Source organism: Choloepus didactylus, chromosome 18 (genome assembly GCF_015220235.1).
Source record: "Choloepus didactylus isolate mChoDid1 chromosome 18, mChoDid1.pri, whole genome shotgun sequence".
NCBI classification, from domain to species: Eukaryota; Metazoa; Chordata; class Mammalia; order Pilosa; family Megalonychidae; genus Choloepus; species Choloepus didactylus.
Window position 1 is genome coordinate 72,685,465 of NC_051324.1, and position 24,474 is coordinate 72,709,938.

Consider the following 24,474-nt stretch of genomic DNA (forward strand, 5'->3'; position numbering starts at 1 on the left):
CAAGCCAACTCAGCAGGTAAACTTACTGCCCCCCCCCCATGTGGGACCTGACTCCCAGGGGTGTAAATCTCCCTGGCAACATGGGATGTGACTCCCAGGGATGAGCCTGGACCTGGCATCATTGGATCAAGAAAGGCTTCTTGACCAAAAGGAGGAAGAGAAATGAAACAAAACAAAGTTTTAGTGGCTGAGAGTTTTCAAATGGAGTTGAGAGGTCACTCTGGACGGCATTCTTAGGCATTATATAGATGTCCCTTTTTAATTTCTAATTTATTAGAATAGCTAGAAGGAAATATCTGAAACTGTTGAACTACAATCCAGTATCCTTGATTCTTGAAGACAATCTTATAACTATATAGCTTATATGATGTGACCATGTGATTGTGAAAACCTTGTAGCTCACACTCCCTTTAACCCAGTGTATGGACAGATGAATAGAAAAATGGGGACAAAAAGTAAATGAATAATAAGGGGAAAAGGAGTATCAAATGTTTTGGGTGTTCTTTTTTATTTTAATTTTTTTTATCTTTTGGAGTAATGAAGATGTTAAAAAATGTGGTGATGAATGCACAATTATACGATGATACGGCAAACAATCGTACACTTTGGATGACTGTATGGTATGTGAATACATTTCGATAAAATTGCATTAAAAAATAAAAAGGGGCAAAAGATTAAGCTAATTTTCTTTTATTCCCATATTCTCCTTAATAGAAAACAAATCTTCCTCTTCACTACTGATATACATTATTGTTAAACTTAAGATGGGAAAAAATTAAAAGTGATATACTCTCCCACCCAAGCACATCTGTAGGCTTCCCCTTCCACCCTCAAAGCCTGCCCCAGGGCAAGAAAGGACGTCACAGACAGGAGAAGTGGCTGGGCAGGTTTGGAGTTTATTTGCTGCAGTTTCTTGGTGCTAGTTTACAAGGCAAAAAACAAACAAAAAACCATTGGAATAATAATAATTTTTTTAAAAACCCTGTCAACAACTTTCAGTCATTTCTTTATATTTTATATTTTGACAAAACTTTTTTTTAAACAAATACAAAATAATCTAAAAGGAGAAAAACTATACATAGATTATTTACACCTCTGATAAATAGACTAATACTGATCCGGAGCCTCTCCATCTAGGCGGCATTGGTGGGAGCCGGCGCTCGGAACTTGCCGGAGGGTCACAGCCAGCTGGAGGAGCTCCACCTCAGCACGGCCCCGAAGCCCCCCGAGACCCTGGCTTGCACACCCTGGTTCTCCAGCCTGGGCCTTCCTCTGTCACCTTCATAAGCTTCAGCCACAAGAAAAAGAGCCTGAAGCCATGCCAGGCAGGCTGCGGCCACTGCGCACCACGCTCGGAGGGGCTCCAAAACGCACCCCCTCCTCCCACCCCTCCTTTTTGCAAAGGCTATTTCCAGAGATGCGAGCCCCCCTAAGAACGTCAGCAGAGCTGGGGGTCCCACTGCTCTCCCCTCCGCCCGTGAGGAAGCACTCTGCCGCCAGGGCTGTTTGCCCACCCGCCCACACCGGCACACCAGGCCCTGGATGCGCGGCAGGAGTTGCCCTTGAGAGTCCTTGAGAGTCCCTGAGAGAACGGCAGGAGACGCCGCGTTTCATGGCTCCCTTCACACCATAAATTAGGAGGGGTGAGGTCAACTCATACACATTACTTAAAAAAAAGAAAAAGAGAGAGAGACACAAGAGCAGCCGTCTGCCCTCCCTTGCCCGGGCCCCTGCGAAGCAGACCAGGCCCCTGCCCCCGGGGCCCATCACAGACTGCAGGGTCCAGGCAAGGGCCAGCACCGGCAGGAAAAGCTGAGGCCCCAAGGCGAGCAGGTAGGACCCACTCCTTCCTCTAAAACGAGGACTGGAGCTTGGGGGAGAGGAAGGAAAACCAACCATGAAGCAGTCAGGTCACCCCGGAGCCCCTCTGGGATCACCTTCCTCACAGTTTTGGTTATTAGGTGTTTAGCTCAAGGAAGAACGCAGACCTTCTATCTTAAAGCCCCACAAGAACTTGAAATCCGAAAGAGAGAAAACAGTGCAAGTGCCCAGCAATCCTCTGCCCCAGTGCTCCCCAGGCACTTGAGGCGGGAAACGGCGAGAGCGGCCGTTCGCGCTGTGGGCACTGAGGGTCCGAGACCACGGCAGGTTCTGGAATCTGACTCTGCACCAAGTCCCAGTCCTCACCCAGCAAGCTGCCTCCTCCACCCCTCCCCACCCTCCACCCATCCCTCTCGTGCCCAGACAAGACCCCCAGCCCCCGGCCCAGAGGATCCCGCGCAGGCCCAGCCCTCGGCCCAGGTGAGCACACCTGAGCAGCTGTCCAGGCAGCTTCCCAAACCAGAGGGAAGACGGTGTCTGAACAGCTCTACTTGATCTTTTTCTCTAAAAAAAGAAACAAATCAAAAAGATATCGTGATAGCATGTGGTGTCTCTTGCATCCCACCTCTTTCCTAATGTATAATAACGTACTGACACGTATATTTACAGTGCAGGGCTGAAGGCCTCTTCACAAATAACCGTGAGGTAACAGTCGGCTGCACGCTCCGCGTTCAGGCCTGCTGAGTGGAGAGACTTGCAAGGGGGCTGCTTGGCTAAGACCTCTGTTCTTTTTAGAGAAAAAGGCTTAAGAATCCATGCTTCCAGAGGCTCCAGGTCCCCCTCTTTCCCAGTGATATCTGCCCACCCTTCTCCCCTTAAAGAAAAAATAGCAAAGCTGAAGCTAGTCTCTAGGAACCCAGGGAAAGGCCCGGCAGAGAAGACGCTCCTGCTCAGCAGCCCTGGGTCCACCTGTGGGCATCTGACTTGGATTCCGGGGCGCAGACTCAGTGTCTCTTGGTGGAGGAGACCTTCTTCTTCCGTGCTGCTAACATCTCGTAGAAGGGGTCCCTGCTGATGGCTGCTCTGGAGCACACAAATGGGGAGAAGACAGAAGAGATGTGAGGGACACAATAAAAAAAACTGAAACCCCAAGACACCCCCGCAGGAGGGTCTTAGCAGCTCTGCATGGTGCGAGAGCCCCTGCTCCCCAAGATAGTCTCTGCAAAGGCGGCTGGCGTCTTCACCCTCACGGCATCCACACAGTGACGCAGGGTGTCAAGCTTCTAGGGTCATAGGCCTCTGTGGCAAGATTAGTCTCTGGGCTGGTTTCAGCTTGTCCAGCCTAATATCGATTTAGGCACAGCACCACTGTATGTTCTTAGAGCTGTGTCCTAACCCCGGGGGAGAAACCAACTCAGCACTTTAGTTTCTATGGTGCCATCTGCTTTTTCTTTGTAGCAGTGAGCTCCATGTCATCGAGAGTGCAAGATCGCCACCAGGACTAACAGGGCACCAGTCAGGGACCCCCAGCCAGCGCCAAACGCCAGAGATACGCGATGACCACCACCAAGCGATGACCACCACCAAGCGGTGACCACTGCCAAGTGGTGCTGCTCTGAGTTCACAGTCGGAGATGTGTGATGACCACCACTGGAGCAGGAGAAGCCCCCACAAGGAGGGTACTGGGGCTGGAGAGCTGTGGGTGGCAGCCACCAAGACACTCCCTTATATTTGCAACTCTGCAATTTTCAAGTGAGTTATGTCCTGAAGTTTTGAGGCTTAATTTGCTTTTCCAGAGAAGCAATGCTGGTGTGACAGTCTCTGGGCTTGCTCACAAGCCACAATGACACCTGTTTTTACAATGGCACCAGGGTCACCATGGCTTCTGTGAGCTGACCAGGAACCACTCCCAGGAGAGGATGTTTCTACGAGGAAATGTTCCCGTGGTCCCTTGGGGGAGGGTCTGGAGGGCTTTCGCCAGGAAGGGAAAGGATCTGATCAGCTCAGAGGGGGTTTGCTGGGTGCCGCCCCCAGGTAACGTGTGAGAAGGGTGCAGCAGCGTGGGGAACAGTGTGGCCTGGAGTCAGAGACAGAGGCCCGAGCCCCAGCCCTGGCACCTCCATTCTGCTCCCCCCTCACTGGGCTCTGGGGCTGGCAAGGTCCACATGTGCCAAGAACACATCGCAGGGCCAGCACGTGTGTGTGCAGGCAGTAGCCCCGCTGCTGGGAGAGCTGCACGTCTCCCTCCTGGCGAGACCGAGCCACGGGGCCAGTCTCGGAACCCTGGGTGCCAGGGGCACCCGAACTCCCAGAAAAGCACTGAATGAGGGAAAAAGGGGCCCCGCACTGGACTTTCTGTAAGACCATCCAACAACACTGTGAAGGTGCTCTCGCAGCCAGCGCCCTCCCCCGCTCCTGTACCCCACCTTCTCCGGGAGAAGCACCAAAGCCGCTGCCTGCCGGCTGCACGGTGTTGGAGGGTGGGCTCTCGAGCCCCCGCCTGTGGTGGAGCGGTTGATCCCACGCCCTTGCTGGGCTGCAGCTTCCTCGTCTGCGACAGGACAGCGACCCTCACACCCCTTCCCTCCAAGGCTCGGGTGAGGCGTAAGCCGGGTGCCAAGCAAGCTCAGAACACACCCAGAGACCCAGCCGCTCTGCAGCCAAGTTTTAAATGTGATCTTATAAAGGTTTACTTCTTCTGACTACTAACAAACCATAGGAAAAACACAACGTACAAGGACAGCCACAAATTTCCACACATCTCTGCAAGAGCAAAGGGGGAGAGGGGCTATGCACCAGCACACACAGCCCACCCGACGCTGCAGCCACCCAGGCAGGGCCGTGTCGCCCAAGATGCTGTCCCTGATTGTCCACAGGAAGCTGGCACAAACTGAAGAAAGCACTGCAAACCAGTGGTGCAAAAAGTGACCAATCAGTAAGGGTGCTGGGACAACTGGCTGCTCATCTGACGGAGTGAAGCTGCACCCCCCTTACTTCAAACCATACATGAGAAATAAATCTAAAGGATTAAGGAATGAAATCCTTTTCAAAACCCCAACACTGACAGAAGGCAGCAGCTCACATGGACAATGGGTGTGCTCTGGGCTAAAGGTCTCCAAGGTCACTGCTGCTCCGTCCTTCCCCATCCATGGCACAGGGACTGAGGGGCCCACAGGGCTTCACCTGCCCTTCACCCACCTAGCGGGACAGTCCGCCCATCCCGCCCAGCCCTGGTCACCATCTGCGGTCCAGCCGTGCTGGGCACGCCCACCACAGGCTCCTACTCAGTCCCCAAGCAGCCCCAGGATGGGGTTCCCCGCCATGGAGGGATGGCGGCGAGGTACGGGAGCCAGCACCCCCAGCCACGTGCCCACCACGAGTGAGCCCGAGGGACGCCTCGTCCAGGCTCTACCCAGGCTGGTTTCCGTCTGTTTTGTTGCACGGATTTTCAACGATTATTTCTGGGGGATGAAGTCACCTACTCCTCCCCCTGCCCCACCTTCACCAACCTGTTCAACCACTCATTCAGCATTTAATCTTGGCCAAGACACGACACTGGTCTTAGTAGAGATAGCAAAAACACCAAAAACCAAAGCAACAACCAAAAAGCTAGTGTACTCAATTCCGTCCGGGTAGGGCTGGGGTCTGGATGGGAGAAAGGCCATCATGGGCTGTGGGGACAGGCTATGGGGACATGTGGCCTTAGACTGCCTGGGGAGACCATCCTCCCTGCCTTCCAGGTTGCCCGGAGGCCTGGCTCACTGGGGAACTTTCAAGGAAAGCAGCACACTCAACCCTTCCCATTGTGAGCGAGAAAGCAGCCAGGGGGAAAATGAGAGGGGCTCCCAAGAGGGAACACCGCATGGGGCACAGGCTTCACAGAGGTCAGGGAAGAATGTTAGGGATAGCCGTGGCTCCAGACATCGGCCCTAGAACCTTACACGGGTGCACCTCGTAAAGCAGGCAGAGCAGAGAAGTGGGAATCAAGCCTGGATTCACTGTTCACCGGCTGTAGGAGCAAATCTCCCTCCCACCCCCACGGCCTGAACAGCTCTCTCCCGGCACAGGGTGACCCGTGGGGCTCTATTTCGTGACCCTGGGTCACTGATGTGTGACTCTGGGCAAAAAGCCTCCATGTGCCTCTGCTTGTCATCGGCAAAATAGCAAAATGGTATCTCATAGGATAAAAAAATCTCATAAAACAGAAATCAAATATGAGTGTCTGACATTATCTCAACCCAGAGGTCATAAAATAAAGGATTCGAAGAAGCAAACAGTAGGCCTTATGAGAACCTACATGCTTGCAGAGCCACTTTTAATAAACTAAAACTGGGAAAAAGGAGAAATGTAGAAAGAAATTGTAGAAATGCAGAGAAGACTTCGACCTGGAAGGGGAGGTAGGAGGACAGGTGACCAGGGGAGCAGCAGAGGAGGGGCCAGGACCCAAGAGCCAGAGGACACAGCCAGAGCTCTAAGGCCATGGAGAAGAAACGGGCACGCTGTGAAGCACACATCAAGCGCCAGGGTTTCTCAGGCGTTACTGTGAGTTGGAATCACCGGAGAACTGGTTAAAATGCACGTTCTGAGTCAGGACCTGGGGCGGGGCCCAGACCTGAGTTCTAACGAGCGCCCAGGTGACTGGAGGCTGGTCCCGGAACACAGCGAGCAGAAGGGCAGGACGACAGGAGCTGCCCCAAAGGTGCGGCTGGGGCCGACCGCAGCTGGGTCCTACGTTCCAGCATTCGAGCAGACTGCTTTCCTGCTCCTTTCTCAGAGCGACGCAGGGAGCTACCCAACTGAACTTCAACAGGGGGGCAGATGAATCCTCAATACTGAACACTGGCTCCTGCACGCACTCTGCACTGCTCCCCGACATCCGCACTTAAACCTCACTGTGGGGCCAACACCAACCACCGAGTGACCATCAAATGAAAGAACAGTAGTACAGGACCCCTAAACCTGGGAGGAGGCATAAGGCTGTTTGGGGCAAACAAGGCAACTTCCGCCAAGTCACACCGTGCCAGGCGCTGCGTCACCCAACTTGCGGCGCAGGTACTTTCTGGGACATTGCTGCACCCCCTCTACTGAAAGCACTGCAGGAAACGAGGTGGGATGGCGACAGCACCACCCACTGGGTGCCCGGGTCAAGGGGAACAGGCTCCAGGACACCTTTAACTGAGAGGGCACCTCTGAGAGGTACACCCCAGAGGTCGTGTGGGGGAAGGGGACACCTGCCTGGCCAACCCCGAGAGCCTACCAACCTCGGTGAAAAGCAGGACATGGCACAGGCGCTCTCCTTTGCATCCTTACGGTCATCAGCTCTCCTGAGCTGTCCCCATGACACTGCTCCCTAAGACATGAAAAGACAGCTCGATAAAGGACACCACTGTCTGTCCGCTCCCATGGTTCCCTCTCTGGGCCAGAGGTGCCCATGGAAACCCAGTCTGAGGTGCTCTTAACTACGAAGTCACAGCCGAGCATCCAAAGGCCCCACTGAGGAGCCATCGGGGTCCGTCGGCCAAGCTCGCCCCTGCAGACTGAGACTGGAAGTGCGTGGAACAGGGTCAGACGCCACTCACCTGATGCACTTGATCCACTCCTCCTTCTCCTCGGGTGTGGGGGCCGAGATGCGGTACACGGTGTGGTTCCCTTCCACCACGCGCCCATCGGCCTCCGTCTTGCAGGCCTTAATGACCCGGTCCTTATTGTCAGGGATATAAAGCTCAAAGCAGTTCTGGAATCAAGAAAGACAGGCAGAGGGTGACTGCGAGGTCTGAGAGAGCTGCTGAACCTGCAAAATGTTCATTTGTTTCCCAAAATACTCTTTATTCCAACCCACATAAAAAATAGGCAATATGTAATTTCCTATGGAAAAGAGGAGCCTGGGGGGTAGAATTCTGGACTACGTAAACTTTATGTAAAGAGGCCTCATTGATAAAGGTATTAACCAGACACACATCAATACTACTCCTCATATATATAAAATAATAGATATAAAATACGCAGAGAATTGCCGATTACTTAATGCTTTTTAAAGCCAAGCCAGCAAGATAGTGACAGTCCAAAACAAAGGAAAAATATTTTATTTGGTGCCCCAAGGCCATAAAACGAATAGTCCCATCATGAGGGCTTGCCGTTGCCAACCAAGGAGGGACAATTTCAATACCTCATTGATAATCACTACATGACACTAAGGCAAATGGATGGCACGCAAGGAGGCTATTTAGCGTCTCCTCTTTGGCTTGGCTCGGGGAAAACACAAAAGATAGTTTAAAAAAAAAAAAGCTTAGGCTAAGGTAAAGTCACAGGTATACTTGTTTTTTTCTTTCTTTTTTAATTAAACCTTTGCAACGTCATCCTTTTTCAAAGAACTGCCATGCCTATCCCGTTTCTTCCCCTAAAACATCTCACCAAAACTACTCACTGGCTTTTTGGAGTCCTCCACCTCCCGGATGCTCAGATTCTCTAAAGGGATGATCCCACGGGGCTCCTTATCCTGCAGAGAGTTGAAGAGGAAAAGCCATCAGGGCCGGCTCTGGGGACCCACAGTCACCCTCCTCCCTGGAGACTCATCCCAGTTCCTTGGCGTTCTCCACGACCCCAGGGCCCCACATCACCTTCTAAAACACGAAACGGGTCAAGAGACGCAGGGGTATCGCTGGCGTAGCACGTGAGTCCCCAGAGTCCTTAGCTGCAGAAAGCCTGGGAGATTCAGCAGATGCTTTGAAGGAGTGTACCTGGCAATAGCTGGGGGGCCCCAGGTGGGGACCACGAAGCTCCCCTCACTCGGAAAGTGACCTTGCCTCTGTGGGGTTTTCCTACTCGTCCTTGAAGCCCTGGTTCCAGCATCTGCCAGCCCACGAAGGTGTTCTCAGCCTCACCCGGGACGCCCTGCTCTGTGCCCCCAACACCCGTGCGGACAGCTGGGTCGTCTGCTGCCCGTCTTCCCAGCACCTCCACTGGATCTGAAGAGGACCCGGACCCAGCCACACCCTCTGCCAGCCCTCGGCCCCAGCAACGGCCGCCCCCCAAGGCCTCCAGCTCAGCCAAGGCCTGCGCACCCACAGCTCCACCTGCCCTGAGGCTGACGACGTCCCCCAGGCCACCCACTCCCCAACTCCCACCACTTCAAAAGTGTCCTTACTCCATCAGGGTTACATATACTCAGTTTCTAAAAATCCACTAGTTCTGCAAGTTCTGTAAAAGCAAAAAAGTCTTCCAGCCCTCTCCCCACTCTCGGTGGCAACTACTGTCGACTTGCTTAAACTGATTTAGAGATATCTTCCGTATCTCTAAAAGGCCGTGCTCAAACACCCACTTTTTTCATGTTTAAAAAACTGCCACTTTTTAGTGCTCGGTTTTAGGTTTCTCACCAAGGGAGACAAGGATTTAGCTCCTGTCTCTCCTCTAGCCCCAGCACACTCATTCTCCATCCCCCCAAAATAATTTTCTGTAATTTTAGTTGGATCATTATTCAGTGTTTTCATTAAGACCACCTACGCTCTTCAGAAGTGAGACATGAAGTAACTTTTTACTTTTCTTTCCTGAAAAGCTTGTTTTCACTTGTACAAAAAGTAGCCTTTGGAGGGGGAGGGGGAAGTTATATCTTTTTATTTAGTTTTCTGTGAACATATAGCGCAACTCAGTTGCAAATTTCCATCACTTGCCTAAATCTCCTTTCTTATGCTAATTCTCATCAGTCATTCCATCAACTTCTTCCTGAAGAACCTCCAGGAGCTCTCTGAAACCTGTTTGCACCTGGCCCTGCCTAACCCTAACCCTGTCTCCTTCGTGAACTGCCATCATCCCTGAGCTCCTCGCTCACTTTCCAGAATGCCCCGTCTTCCTCCCTCCTACCCCCATCTCCTGTTTCTGAGAGCCAATGTTTTCTGTGTTTTGTAATTCATATCCTCATGTTGGCAGACAATATCCTGAGAAAAGGTGTATGAGTGGTAAATTTTTTGAGAGCTTGCTTGGTTAAAAATGTCTTTATTCTATCCTCACATCTGACTGATAGTTTGGCTGGGAATAACATTCTAGGATAGAAAAAAATACTCCTCCTGAATTGTGAAACCCAGCAAGGGCTTCAACTTTCAGTGCTACTTTCTCCAAAGCCATTCGTATTCCTGATGCAGTCAGTGTAAGTGACCTCTTTCTCCACCTCCCTGGAAGTTTTATAGGATCTTCTCTATCCTCAGTGTTCTGAAATTCCAGAGGAAATTCCATGCCACGGCTCTACATCCAGCCATGACGCAGGGCACTCAGTGGCCATTTCAGTCTGGAACACGCATCTCTCATTTCTGGGAAGTTTTAAAACATTATTTTGTCAAGGAGTACTTCTTTTTTGTTTTCTCAGTTCTCTATGGAACACCATGAACCTCTAGGACTGGTTCTTTTCTTTAAAAAAAAAAATCTTTCTTCTCTATTTTCCATCGTTGCCTTTTTGCTCTTTCTGGGAGATTTTCTTTATTTTTTTTCTTCCAACCCTTCTATTGAGTTTCACTTCTATCATACTTTTAATTCTGAAGAGCATTTTTTTTAAATTGTTCTCTAGTTTATTATAGCATTCTGTTCTTGTTTCATAGATTTAATAACTTACCTCTCAGAGTCTTAAAAGGGCCTTTTTATAATCGTCACTGGAGTTTTCTTCTCCCTATAGAGCTGCCCTTTCCTCCAAGTTGCCCTCTCCCCTGCTTGGCCGTTTTGGCCTCTGTCTCCCCAGGCTGGCGGCTTTCCCCTCGGCTGCCTGCTCACTTTACGAGTGGGGGGCTAGAAGCTGACTGGAATCCTGAGCTGGTGGGCTATGGGCTTCTCTCCACAGGGGCCTCTCGTTGGCTATTTGTTGGGGGAATCTCTGATTTCTGTGTCTTTCCGTTGTTTTCATTTTAGGCAGAGCAGACCTCCCCACGCTCGAGTCTGTAAATTAAAGGCCTGAGAGCTGAGGGGAATAGGCTGGAAGAGGGGCTCGGCATTCGGGACACCTTAATCTACTGAATACTCCTGTTTGGGTACGATGCCCCCACCCTCAACCGTGCCTGGGGTCCCTCATGCAGAGAATGTTTTACCCACTCCTGGGAATCAGCCTCTGGGGCTCAGCCTGGGTGGTTGTGCCAGTTTGAATGTATTGTGTCCCCCAAACGCCATTATCTTTGATGCAGTCTTGTGGGGCAGACGTTTTGGTGCTGATTAGATTTGCTTGGAATGTGCCCCACCCAGCTGTGGGTGATGACTCTGATGAGATATTCCCCTGGAGGCGTGGCCCCACCCATTCAGGGTGGGCCTTGATCAGTGGAGCCATATAAATGAGCTGACTCAGAGAGAAGGAACTCAGTGCAGCTGTGAGACACATTTTGAAGAGGAGCAAGCTTGCTAGAGAGGAACCTGGGAAAAAGCCATTTTGAAACCAGAACTTTGGAGCAGATGCCAGCCACGTGCCGTCCCAGCTAACAGAGGTTTTCCGGACACCATTGGCCATCCTCCAGTGAAGATACCTGATTGCTGATGTGTTACCTTGGACACTTTACGGCCTTAAGACTGTAACTGTGTAGCCAAATAAACCCCCTTTTTATAAAAGCCAATCCGTCTCTGGTGTTTGCAGCATTAGCAAACTAGAACAGTGGTGGAAGGGCAGTTGCTCAGGAGCACAGAGACTGCTGATCCAAATGTTTCTTAAAAACATCTTTTCACCAATTCTCCTGATTTTGGTCTCTCACTCTCATCTCTATGGTAACCTACTGCCAACAATTCCTGAACCTCTTGAGGATTCTGCTGGGTTAAACTAGGTTGAGTTTCAACTTTCCTCATTGCCAGAGAAGCAGGTAGGTTGGTGAGCTAACAGTTAGCAGCATTTGGATCTTAGTGAGGGTGTGAACTCATCTACACTCTTACAGTGGTTGGACCTGAGATGTCTGGAATATGTTTTTTACAAGATGCATTTCCTTGATGTAAAATAAATTTAAACTAAGAAGATTTATACCAATGGTCTTCAGCCTAGGAGTAGGGACCAGAAAAGTAGGCATTATAATCACTTGGGGAACCTGCTGGAGACTTTACCTTTCCTGCCTGCCCCCCGCCACCCCCGCCCCGGCATATCATTCACAATGCGGCCCCCATGTGAATCCACACCTGAGAACCGGCCAGGGCCAGCCAGCGGTACTCAAAGTAATACACCTTATCCCTCTGGTGCTGGACTAAAAGAAAGACTGTGACTCCCAGATCCAGCAGCTAAAACCTGTTCATGACAATGATGTAAATTCCTACATATTTAAAGGGCTCGCTGGTCGAGAATATTTAAATATGCGGCCAAGCCTAGGAGGATGCACGCTGTACTCCTCACTGCTGATACTTGTGCCCAGTAATCCTCCATTTCCCCATTGGGACAGAATTAACCAATGTTACCATCTTTGATTTTTCTTTAAGAACAACTACTGTTGTTTTTGTAAAAATAGTATTTGTTCTTCATAAAGAACTTAGAATGCTGCAGAAAAGAATAGAGGTAAAAGATTATAAAATACCCCAAATATCCCTGTATCCCTCAATTACCATTGCTGACATTAGGTAAAAATCATTTTAGATGTACACAGAGAAAGGGAGAGAAATGGGTCTATGAAAATGGGATATTTTCAGTGGTATTACTTTCATAAAAAGCATTCAATTTTAATTTTATTAAATTTAATAGAAGGAACAAAAAGGAATAAAAACTGAAGCAGCATTGAACTGCAAAGTATATGCTGCTTCACCCCAAGACACAGTTCTCTAAAATAAATGTATTCAAGTAAAAAATGATTTTTAAAAAGCTTATGAAAAACATTAAGAGGCTTTGGTTTTTTTTATACTACATGTTTCAATTCTAAAAGTATCTCTGGACCCCTTGCTTTGAAAGATAAGGAACACTCTTGAAATTCCTCACAGCTTTCCTCCTCCCACCTCCTAAAGTCTGTCAATTATTTCATTTTTTATAACGCTCATGGTCTGTCTTGTAGCTACCATTTCTAGCCATCCAGGATCAGTCTGTATGTAAGAGTGGATCCGTGCTTACCACCAGCCACTCCCTTCCTGGTGTCCTCCCGGTGACTCGCTTTCTGACTGGCTGGATTATACTAAAGTCAGTTTTTCAAGAAGGGTCCATAGGTGCTGCATTTCAGGATGTCCTTGTATTTGATGAGCCGCTAATCGTGCTTTACCTAAATGACAACACGGCTGGGGAAGGGCTCTGGTCACACTTTCTCCCTGAAGGACTCATGAACTTCCGGCACTGAAAGCAGCTGGGGATGACTGGCCTTTCCCAACTGAACACCGGAAGACTCTGCTCCAAGTTCAGCAGTTTAACCAGACCAAGTCTTGGAGCCAAGCTGCCTACAACAAATTTTTCTGAAATAAAGTATATACTTTTGATTTGCAGATGCAGGTTTTATCCTGGGAGGGAACTTATCTCCTAATGTATCATTTCACATCTTTCAATGGTGGTGTCCTCTTTATCTGTCCTCCATACCTGTAACTTTTCTCTAGTTGTCTTAAGAGTGGCCTTTTTCAGGTGAAATCACTGCCCTCCCCAATATGTGGGATCCGACAACCAGGGGTGTAAACCTCCCTGGCAATGTGGAATATGACTCCCAGGGAGGAATCTAGACCTGGCATCGTGGGATGGAGAACATCTTCTTGACCAAAAGGGGGATGTGAAATGAAATGAAACAAGCTTCAGTGGCTGACAGTGGCTTACAGACTCCAAAAGGAGCTGAGAGGTCACTCTGGTGGACACTCTTACGCACACTATAGATGACCCTTTTTAGGTTCTAATGACTTGGAATAGCTAGCAGTAAATATCTGAAACTATCAAACTATAACCCAAAACCCTTGAATCTTGAAGATGATGATTATACAACAATGTAGCTTATGAGGGGTGACAATGTGATCAGGAAAGCCTTGTGGATCACACTCCCCTTTGTCCAGTGTACAGATGGATGAGTAGAAAAATGGGGGCAAAAAAGAAAAAAAAACTAAATGAAGAATGGGGGGGGCAATTTGGGTGTTCCGTTTTTACTCTTTTTTTTAATTCTTGCTTTCACTTTTTTTGGTACAAGGAAAATGTTAAAAAAAATTGATCAGGGTGATGAATGAACAACTATATGATGGTAATGTGGCCAATGGATTATATACTTTGGATGATTATATGGTATGTGAATAAATCTTAATAAAAAAAATTTATTAAAGGTGAAAAAAAAAGAAGAGTGGCCTTTTCCAGCTGCAGTCTCTGGGACCGTCTCAAGCCTCCCCTCTACGGTAGTGATTGTGTGTTCTGCTGTTGCGTTCCATTCCATAAAGTTTTAACTTAAACGTTAATAAACTACAATCACAGCTTTGATTCTCGTTTGCTTTAAGTCTGCGCTCCCCCTTTTCCAGTCTTCCAGCTTGTCCTGGTAATTCTGAGTGACCCCGACTCTCTTTTCACTGTGTCTGTGACCAGTCTGTCTCCCCCTAACCCCTGGCCCCGACCTGTCACGGGAGGGCTGCTCTGTATTCCTGCCACGAGGTACAGACTGAGAAAAGGTGGTGGAGGGCAGGACTCAGCTAAGATGCTCGCTGAGCTCTCGTCTCTCTTCTGGGATTGCTGAATGTCCTGCATCCGGCTCAATCCGTCTATTTGGAGGATATCGTCCCACTCTGGACAGTTTTCCTAACTGAACATCCCGTCTTGGAGCCTTTAGCAATGTCAAAGAAAGTGAGGCCTGTTTCTCCACTTTTCCCCAATTTCTGTGCAGCACCAGGCTGCACTGCTCTTCCTTCGGAAGAGGAAAAAGCTCAGTATGCCCCTTGGCTCGCCTCTGCTTTGTTCCTCGCCACCGGGTGTGAGGTTTCCCTTCCCCTACTTGATTGCTGCTGGTATTTTCCCCACGCTTATTTATGCTATTTTTTTTGCTCTTTTGCTAGCTATTGAGGAAAAGAAACTGTGTGGAAGTTTCAATCTACTGAGGATCCCCCCCCTCTGCTTCTTGAGAAATGTATTTGTCTCTGAATAAACATCCATGGGTGGAAAGAAAATGATGCCACCGTGGTCAGCACCATGAAGGATGGCAAGTTTCTAGAATCTCCCCAGCGTCCCTGCTAAGGCCGGTGGTGCTGATGGGGTAAACTGTTCAGATGCTGACAGATGTGTCCTTCAGAGAATGGCCAAGAGCAGCCAAACATCCATTTTCAAGATGGTGTGTGTGTGTGTGTATGCACGCGCGCGTGTGCTGCAACAGAACGGAAAGAAATTTACCAGATTGTTCAGTGTGGCTCTCTGGGGGCATGAAAGAGGGACAATCTTTCTATTATTTTGTATATATCAGATATATTACTATCATAATGGAAAAGAGATGAAGCCATTTGGTGAATCTATGTGGCAAGAATTCAGCCACAATAACACAAAAAATCCTAGATGGAAAATTCCCTTGAAAGTTCCTGAATATCTTAACAAATGGGACCCTATCAGAATGAGTGGTTTGGCATCATGACATTCACATGATATCCACACAGAAGGGAAGAATCTGAAGCCACTGAACACAAGAATGAAAACCCATCTTCAATCCGAAGAGCAGCAAAATGCCAGGGCAAGTACTTTGTGTCCTTGTTCCTACTGATTTTTACATGAGTATAGCCAGGATATAAAATTTTTACATAAGAACATTTTTGCTTCACATTTATTGTATAAGATATTCCTAGATTTTAATTTTCTCAGTGAGATCAATGACGTTTCCTCGGTGAAGACCTGGTTGGAGGACAACAGCAAAGCATCCCCAACTCAAGTGCCTTGATTTTTGTCAGAACAAACCCAGTGCTGCCAGTGGCATAATCATCGTGCCAGGCCACGGGCCAGCCAGGACCGGCGGAAACGAGGCACACCAGGGCCCGTGGGGAGCTGCCACCAGGGCCGTCGTCCGTCTCTCAGACTCTCGGGTGCTTTGTTCAGAGGGAGTTTTTTAAAAAAGTCTTATTTTCATAGGTTTTTCATAATGGGGACTTATATGTAACACATTTTTCCAGTTGTAATTCTTTTCCCACTGAATAGAAACCAACAAAACTTCCACAGCTTAAGAAAACTTTGATTTCTTGAAACTCCAGGGAGTCTCAAATGAACTCTTCCAGTTTCATTCCATTTGCTTTTTCTCCCTTAAATATTTTACTCCTTTTGCTACTTCTTCTGAATCAAACACATCTGCATTTCTGTTACCCTAGTAAATGTGAATTCCCCAAATCACATTATTTTCTTTTTATCTCCCCTTGAAAAGGGCCACAACTCTTTCTTGGCAACGATCTGAGTTCATTCTTTCCATCCAGCTCTATATACTGTTCAGACCGTGTGTACGCTGTTCCCTCCACCACTTTCTCCTGGTGGCGTGTCCTGTCCAGCCCAGAACTGCAGGTGCCCTGAACCAGGCCTCCTTTGGTAGGGCACTCCCCATCATCTTTACAGTACCCAATTCTGAAACCCGTCTTAGGTCCTCCACTTAGCTCAAACAGTCCCTTGATCCCCAAGATGCAGGAGGGCAAGTGGGGCTGTCCCTCCACTGCCTCCTCCACCCACGCGGACGAGCTGGAGGGCCAGCAGGTGCTCACCGTCGTGTATTCAAAGTAGTAAAGGCAGTTGTCGGTCAGAATGAACCAGCGCCGCTTCCACGTCTTTACCCTGCCACCTGCAGAGGACAAAGAGATGCACATTTGACAAGCGACACCAGGCACCCCGGGCTCTACTACACGTAAAGCACTCTTCTCAGAGAGGATGAGTGAGTGGGAGGGCAGGCACGGTGGCATGAGCACACGGAGGCCATGGCAAAACTGACACCGGCGACAAGACACAGCACCAAACAGAAGCGTCTTTCACAGAGTGAAAGGCTGTGGTACAAGCAGAGCAAGCGGTCTAGGTGGCATCTTGGAGATGAGATCAGGACAGCGGGATGAGAGCAAGGGTTCAGCAGGGAGAAACCCAGGGGCAAAAGTCAAACATTTTGCAAATCTGCCTCGCTGGAGAAGTGCCGCAAAAAGCCTCTCAGTGGTGGAGATGGACGTCCAAGGGCCCACCCCCGGGTGCAGGGCTGTGCTGTGACCACCAGCTGGCCCAGAGGCCCGTAAGGAGCAGGGTGTAGGCAGGAGGTGGTGGGAAGAGGATACAGGAAGTAGCACATTTTAATCCGTTCCCAATCAAATCCAGTTTTCTTGGAACACGGAACTAAAACTCCTGTAGTCTAACCCTCCACTCTACCTTTCTGGTTTACAGGCTTTCCCAGAGTCCTGGATACGAATCAGAGCAGAATTCTCTTCTCAGGGAGGAACCCTTTTTAAGGAGAGGGCACCCTCGGGAAACTTCAATTCTGGATTGCTCTCTGTGAATATGGTGAAGGTTTTCCTTTTCCCTTTTTATATTCCTCAATAAAAATGAAATTATGCTGAGATGGATCCTAAGGAAGGGGAAAACTTATCCTGTCTGATTGAACGAAGCCATTGCCTGCTCTCAAAACATGACCAGAAACCACGTATTTCTTCTCCTCCATCGAGATCGGGTTAAGGGAAAACTTGCTGAACACGAACCAAAAAAAATCATCCCTCAGGCTTTCACATTTCAAGACACGCACGGCATGTCAGAAACACGCCTTACTGCCCTGGACGCCACAGGCTGCTTTGCCTCACAGAGCTCACCACTTCCCCATCTCCATAAAAAGCAAGGACCACGTGGCGCAAATCAAGTAGCCCCATCCCTCCTTGCTCTCCCTTGCCTCCATCACAAATAGCTGCACATAAGTAGGGAGATTTTAAAGGAAATATTTCACTGCCAGGGCACGCACGCACGCTTGCATCAGGGGAGTCTACAAGGGGTATGGTATGTGGAGTGATGCACAGCCTGTTGTGGACGTAAGTAACCAGCACAGGTCCTGACAGACAACTGCACGGACTATTGGACACTCAGGCCCATTTAAGGCTCTGCTAGGGCACCAGAACTCCCGGGGAGGTTAACTGACTGAAGGCTAACTGCCAAGATTCCGAGTGGCAGAGACCTACGTTAGGACAGTGAGTCTGCCGAAAGCAAGCCCAGGCCCCTCGCCCTGGGCGGACACCCCGCAGTTAACACTCGCTCCCTCACCGTGACTCAGAAGAGGGAGGGAGCACTTGCCTCTGCTCCCTAAAGGTCATGGGGCACGAACCGAGAAAACCCACCAATGGATGAAAATATGACGTACACGTGGAGAACAGGAAAGGCTGGGCAGAATTAAAATAGACAAGGAGGAGAAAGAAGACAAGGAGTGTATTTAGAGTTGGAGCCAATTTCTTATTAAAAAAGGAAACTCCTCCCTATTTCTGAGTGCCCGAAGGCGTCAGCTGCGCAGCTCCTTGGGCTGTCCGCCTCCCAGGCAGGGCTCAGCACACAGTGCAACGCCGACCCATGCTGACCGTCACAGGACACAAGCCCGGGGACACTCGGGACGTGGGAGACCACAGGGAAGCGGTCAATGCCAAAAGGAACACCCTGGAAGGAAATCCAGGAGAACAAGCAAAGCTGGGAAAGTCTCTCTCTGATCCCAGAAGCTTGGTTATTTCCCCCGGATAATCTGTTGCATCACAAAGGCCTCCACCGTGAAGCCCCCTGCAGTCCCCAGGCTGAGAGGGAACAGACGTGAGACAAGCAGACAGACCGATGCGTCAGCACAGTCCCTGTGGAACTCCCAGGCTCCTCCCTCCCTCCGCTTCCCCAAGCGAGCCACCCAGCACTTCCCCAAGATAAATGTCAGCATTCGGGGGTTTACTTTTTAAATTTGGCTTTGCTTCAGGAATGCTTGAGCAGAAAACGAGGAGCTGTCTGGCTCAAAAAACAAGTTTCCCAAAAATCAGCAGATAACAGTGTAACTAAGAGGCCAATTGCAGGTTTAATGATGACTCGTTGAAAAACCAAAACAAAACAAAAAACAGAGCCCACATTGTAATGTTCCTCCCCCATTACCTAGGAAATTACCTACATGGAATTTAGGCAGGGTTTGGGTTGTTTCTTTTTTTCTTTGTAGAAAATCTACTTTTTAAGGTACATGCCAAACTTGGCATCGTCCTCAGTTTAGGAAACACCAATTCCTTATTTCACACAAATGTCATATGTGATGTCTAATTTACTTCTTTTGCTAATTTGCTTTTTGATCATGGTATGTAGAAGCACATGGCTGTGGGAAATCAAAAATTCCTCCTCTCCACCTCTTACCCTCTTTAGCAATTACTTTAAATCCAGTTGATTCACAGATGTCAATGTGAATTCAACAAGGATAGCCAATGCCTGGTCAATAATTCCAAGATAAAATTCAGTGTATACTTCCGCTGCTTTTACAGACCCCTTCTCACTGTATTTCCTTGTATTACCACATCCAGTGAAGTTAAATCGTCCTGCATCGTGGTACCTGCTGTCTGAGGCACTACAGGCTCCTCCTAGGAGGTGAAGCATGAAGACGGCTCCAGACCCGGATCCTGACCAGCTCCCTAGGGACTGTACACTCAGTTAGAAGCAGCACTGACACTACCACCAGCAAGGAAAGAACAAAATAACCCAAAATAACAAAATAAGAAAATGCTGCAGCAATTACAGCGGCCTGGGCAGAGCGAGCGAGCAGGGTGAGGGGATTACATACCTCCTGGAGTTTGGGGCAAGGAAAAGGAGAGCCAAAATCATGGAAACATACAAATGAGGGAGAAAAGAAAATTAAAACAAAGAAATTAAATCAGGCTCCTTAATCTCACAGTGCAAAGTATCAGTCACATTCACGTCTGCCTGGGTAGAGGCTGTGGGCCTGGGGCGAAGGATGTCTCATGGGCTGCTGGGTGAGGGCAAGATGTAAGGCTCTACCAAAACCTCACCCAAAGAAGCTGTAACCCAGCTCTTTGAAGCTAATATTTATTACTTTATCCAGAATCCAAAACAAAGAGGGAAGCCTACTTCAGGGAGAATTAAATGTCTTTCTTTAGATGGCTATCACTTTTTTAAACTGTGTGTAAGAATGCACACACATATACCCATGAATATATATGTACATATGTGTATACAAAGAATACAAATTCTTATGGATATATGCATACACAGACATATACACACAACTACAGAAGGGTGGTAAACCTGCCTTCCGCAGCACACAAACACAAAGGGAGTGATTCTAAGTGTTCTATGATGAAAGCACAACATTAAGAGTTTAGAAAATGGAATGACCTAAGAGCTAGTCCCACATTTAAATTTCTTTTTTAAAAATTCTCATGAATTTACATGTCATCCTGGTTCAGGAACCAAGGTAGTCTCTGCACTGCTCTAATTCAGCACCTGGGCTGCCAAAGCTAACACTTAGCATTAGCATTTAAACAAATTCTGCTGGCGGGACGTAAACCCAAAGTTGGATGCGCTTTTTAAACTCCCACCAGGTTTCCTTTCACTGCCATCCGCTTGACAAGAAGGATGTGGAGCAGACCAGTTGCCTGTGGGTAATTTTAGTAATTTTAGAGCCATAACTTCAAAGGTTCCATTGACTTAATACATGAACTGTTGGCCAATTTGAAACATATTTAAAACTGATCCATGAAGTAGTCCTTTAAGGAGAATTTATAAATTAAGTTACTACATATAAACAAAAGACTTATGGTATACTTTTAAAAAGAAATATAAATCCTCTTACTATCTGAGCTGGTAAATAATAAAAAATTTCACTTTAGTGCCTCCCAGGTGTCCGTACAGGCCAAGAGAAGACTAACTTTACACCTCATCGGGTAGAGGAGGATGGTTTTAAGGGAGGACCCCCAAATAATGTGGGGAGTCCACTTATACTCAGAGGCCAAGCACACAGCGGAAAGAACTCTCTTAGGGCACAAAAGAAATAACATTATGTGCCGAGAGTCTAGGGCTCTCTCTCTCTGGTCTGAAAATAATAAATTAAAAAAATAATCTTACTAATTTTCTGTTCTTTTTTGGTTACTCTATCACCTTCAAAACAAGGCATGACTATAAATCTCGGTAGTACAAGCTCACTTTTGGTAAAGGGAAGAGGAATAAATTTTTAATTTTTCTGAATCAACAAAATCATTAATGTGGCTGATTTGAATTGGAAAGGAAGGGGGAAAAACAAAAAAACAAAAAAAACAAACTGCTGCCCGAGAATGAGCAAGAGTGCTGTGGACTGAGCTGCAGCCGGGCTCCAGGTTGCCATGCACACTGTGGGGGGCAGATGCGGAAGGAAGTGATGATGCACCGCGGAGCGGGGGGCGGGAGTGCCAGGTGCAACTCGGGTAACGGGAGAGAGAGAGATGGACGCAGCAGTTCAGCTGCCCAGCGACTGCAAGGGCCAGGAGAGGGAAGGGCCAGGGCCACAGCAACTGCCTTAATGAAACCTGGCCACGAAACGCCAGCGTGGACCCGTGGGCAGTGATGGCTGCGTGCAGTCTACCCCAGTCACGTCTGTGTGACCATGCAGGTCACTTCCTTCCTGGAGGTGGGCTTTGTCATAACTGAATACATAACAAGGTCACTCCCTAGGGACCCCTGGAACCAACGCACAGCTCCCATGCCACGGGCACGTGTGCGCCTGAGTGCACGTACACATGCACCTTCCTCTCCCAGTTGCTGAAGCAGGAGCCCTGCCCCAGAGGGGGCCACTTACCGAGCTTTAAAAGCCAGCCTTCTCGGTCCGGATTGAAGAAAGTGTGGGTGAGGTCATTCCCATCATCTTCTGGGATTTTAAAGGGTTCATTTTTTATGCTCTCATAGAGATTCTGGGATAAAAGATGACATTTTATGTCCCCAGTTCTACAAACATCTTTCCCTCCCCCCTTGCTCTGCACTCCTTCCACAAGCATGCATTTGTGCCCACAGCAGGCCTTGCACCCTGCTAGACACTGGCACAGAAGAGCAGGACAATTCCTGCCTTCAGGCAGCTCACAGTCTGGCGAAAAAACAGCCGAGATGCCTAAGAGGGAAATGGGAAAAAAAAGGAACGCAGCTTGACTTCTCTGCAAGCTTTCAGTTTCAGGTTTATAAACCACTTTCCCTTTCCAGTTTCCTTAGCTGGGCCTCAATGCCAATTTCTTAATGAAGTTCACAAAACTAAATAAGGTAAGAGTGGGCACTCGAGAAATCCTACATCCTTCTCCCCTCCTAGACAGTGGCCCTGCTCCCAGGGAACACTGTTGACTGAACAGGGAGCCGGCAGCACGCGCCAACTTCCCCCTGCTCACCCGGAGCAGCTCCTCAGGCAGGTCCCCTCCGTCGTTGATGCCTCGGTTCATGGCAATGAACCTCTCCACGGTGGGCTTATCCTTGACATTGGGGTTGTGCAGGCTGGTGTTCAGCATGATGATGGCAAAGGAGAGGACGTAGCAAGTGTCTGAAGATAAGACAAAAGCAACAGGCGATGAGCAGAAACACCCCACACCAAAGAGCAGATGTGCCAGGTGCAATCAAGAATAAAAGCCACGTTCTCAAAAGAATGGGACAAATCCACATGCTTTGACATGGAGGAACCCACGTCTGACCTGCTCTAAGGCATAATGTTACCTGGAAAAGGCGAGGCATGAAGCAGCACGTGGAGCATGCCCCTCATGCCTCAGAAGGACCAGTGCGCATACGTACATATGGCCCTACGGAGATGATCAGGAAGCTTCTAGAAGGATGCATGCCAAATTCTTAACACTGTGTATTAGGGGGAAGGACAGTTAACTTGGGGGAGAGAACATGAAAGGAAGTTCACTTTCTATTTTTTATAACAAAAATATATTCATGTATAACTTTGGCAACTACAGGGAAAAAAAATGAAACCATGGATTTATTCAAAAATGTTTAATTCTCTGAAGGAAGTCATCTTGCAGGGAGAGCTAAAGGCAAAGTCTGACAGCTCTCTTAAGTGCCGATATCTACCTGAACAGAGCTCAGAGGGAAAAAATACTGACGCCCCTTCATTTTACTTAAAGATGCTGATCTTTTCAGATTGTAAAAGGAGATGTGTACAATCTAGAAAATATGAAAAACAGCAAAATGTGGAAAAAGAAAATGCGAATTACACATCATCCCATAATCTAGGAATAACTTCTTTTGCTTTATTTCCTCTCCACAAAAGTGCCCACGTGTAACAGATCACAGAGGTCTCTCAGACACACACTGGAACAAAGCTGTAGTCATGGTGTTGGTGCCTGCCTTTTATACTAATCTTAACAGCATTTACCTATGTTGTTAAAAATTCCTCTTCAAGTTTTGGTAATGGATGTGGTGATGGGAGCATAACCTTGTGAATGTGATGAACAGCCCTGAATTATATATTTAAATGTGGTTCACAGGGGAAATGTTAGGTTGTATTTATGGTACTTGAATAAAAAATTAAAAAAACCAAACCTAGGACTCTACAACACAGTGCACGCCATTGTAAACAATGAACTATAGTTAGTAGCACAATTATAAAAATATTCTTTCATGAATTCTAACAATTGTACCACACTAATGCAAGGTGGTATATGGGAGCTCTGAATTTTGTGCATGATTCTTCTGTAAATCCACAACTTCTCTAATTAAAAAAAAGAAAAGATAAAAAAATTCCTTTTAAAAACATGATTTTTAATGGCTGCATATTCAATAATTCAGAGGTGCCACAATTTTTATGCCTATTCTCTTCCCATTGGACTTTTGGATTATTTCCAACTCGACTATTGTAACTTAAACGGATTCCCTGGGCCTGAATCCAAGCCCTCCTGTGTCAGAGGCGAGCCGGCGCCCGCTCACCTGTGGACTGAAACACCCCAGAGTTGCACTGGCAGTACCGCTGGGCGAAGGCCTCCATCATCCGGTCGATCTTCTGGGCCTCTCCGGGCAGCCGGAAGCTCCACAGGAACTGCCTGGGTGAGGAGGACAGGGCGGGTCACAGTGTTTGGGGAGATAATTTATTTCTCCATGAATTACTAAACTTCCAACAATGTTTAATATCAAGAGGTAAAATGAAGACCTGCTTCTGTCACTGTAATTTATAGAACTTACAACTTCTGTCTTAGTAACTCTGAACATATGCAAACATTTCGTTCTATATCATGTTACCTTAATCAAAGGAGAAAAAAAACTAAGATTATCCTGTTCAAAAGAATGGGTCTTCTCTGATTAATGCACAAGACTGAAATGTGATAATGCTCATTTCAAGCAAACTCCAGTTTCCAGAACACAAGATGGGATGGCAGAAGAAGAGAAAATTTTCTTGTCAAAGTATTTACAACTGATCTCTTTGAATCAAGGAGAGAAAGCCTCTGACTCATGACCAATAAGTTTAATTCAGGACTATTGTCATCTAAATGACCGTGCAAAAAGGCGATGCTATTATTTACACCTATTGTAGTGAAAATACAGAATGGCTTTAAAATTTCTCATGAAATTTCTCAAAAGGTATTTTAGTAAAAAAAAATAAAGTTTACTTTTCTCTTTGTCAAATGAAATGCACAACTCCCTATTTCCTATTCTAAGGACAGGAAATTGAAGGGTTTTCTAAACTGGAAATTAGAAAAGACTTCAAAATTTAATAATTCATCAATTTCCAAAGCTTCATATGTAAAACCTGAGGAAGATTTTTACAGAATTTGATTTCAGGATATATTATTTTTTAATTCCTCTAGCCATCCAATAGTTTTCAGTCATAG

At 47.7% G+C, this 24,474-nt stretch overlaps 1 protein-coding gene across 8 annotated transcripts in view; it reads right to left on the reverse strand.

The window, feature by feature from the left end:
- Positions 1-876: 876 nt before the first annotated feature.
- Positions 877-24,474, reverse strand: part of CYTH1 (cytohesin 1) — a 91,222-nt gene continuing 67,624 nt past the window's right edge. For 5 of the 8 annotated variants that reach the window (XM_037809104.1, XM_037809107.1, XM_037809103.1 and 2 more), the window contains 8 exons: positions 23,576-23,688; positions 22,042-22,190; positions 21,467-21,579; positions 16,417-16,495; positions 8,246-8,317; positions 7,401-7,555; positions 7,083-7,171; positions 877-2,904 (listed from right to left, as the gene is read on the reverse strand). In XM_037809104.1, coding sequence (XP_037665032.1) covers positions 2,867-2,904; positions 7,083-7,171; positions 7,401-7,555; positions 8,246-8,317; positions 16,417-16,495; positions 21,467-21,579; positions 22,042-22,190; positions 23,576-23,688 — 808 coding nt within the window. In that variant the 3' untranslated portion in view covers positions 877-2,866. Of the gene's footprint in view, positions 2,905-7,082; positions 7,172-7,400; positions 7,556-8,245; positions 8,318-16,416; positions 16,496-19,460; positions 19,464-21,466; positions 21,580-22,041; positions 22,191-23,575; positions 23,689-24,474 lie in introns of all 8 variants that reach the window. The other 3 variants (XM_037809100.1, XM_037809101.1, XM_037809102.1) reach the window with 3 other exon arrangements.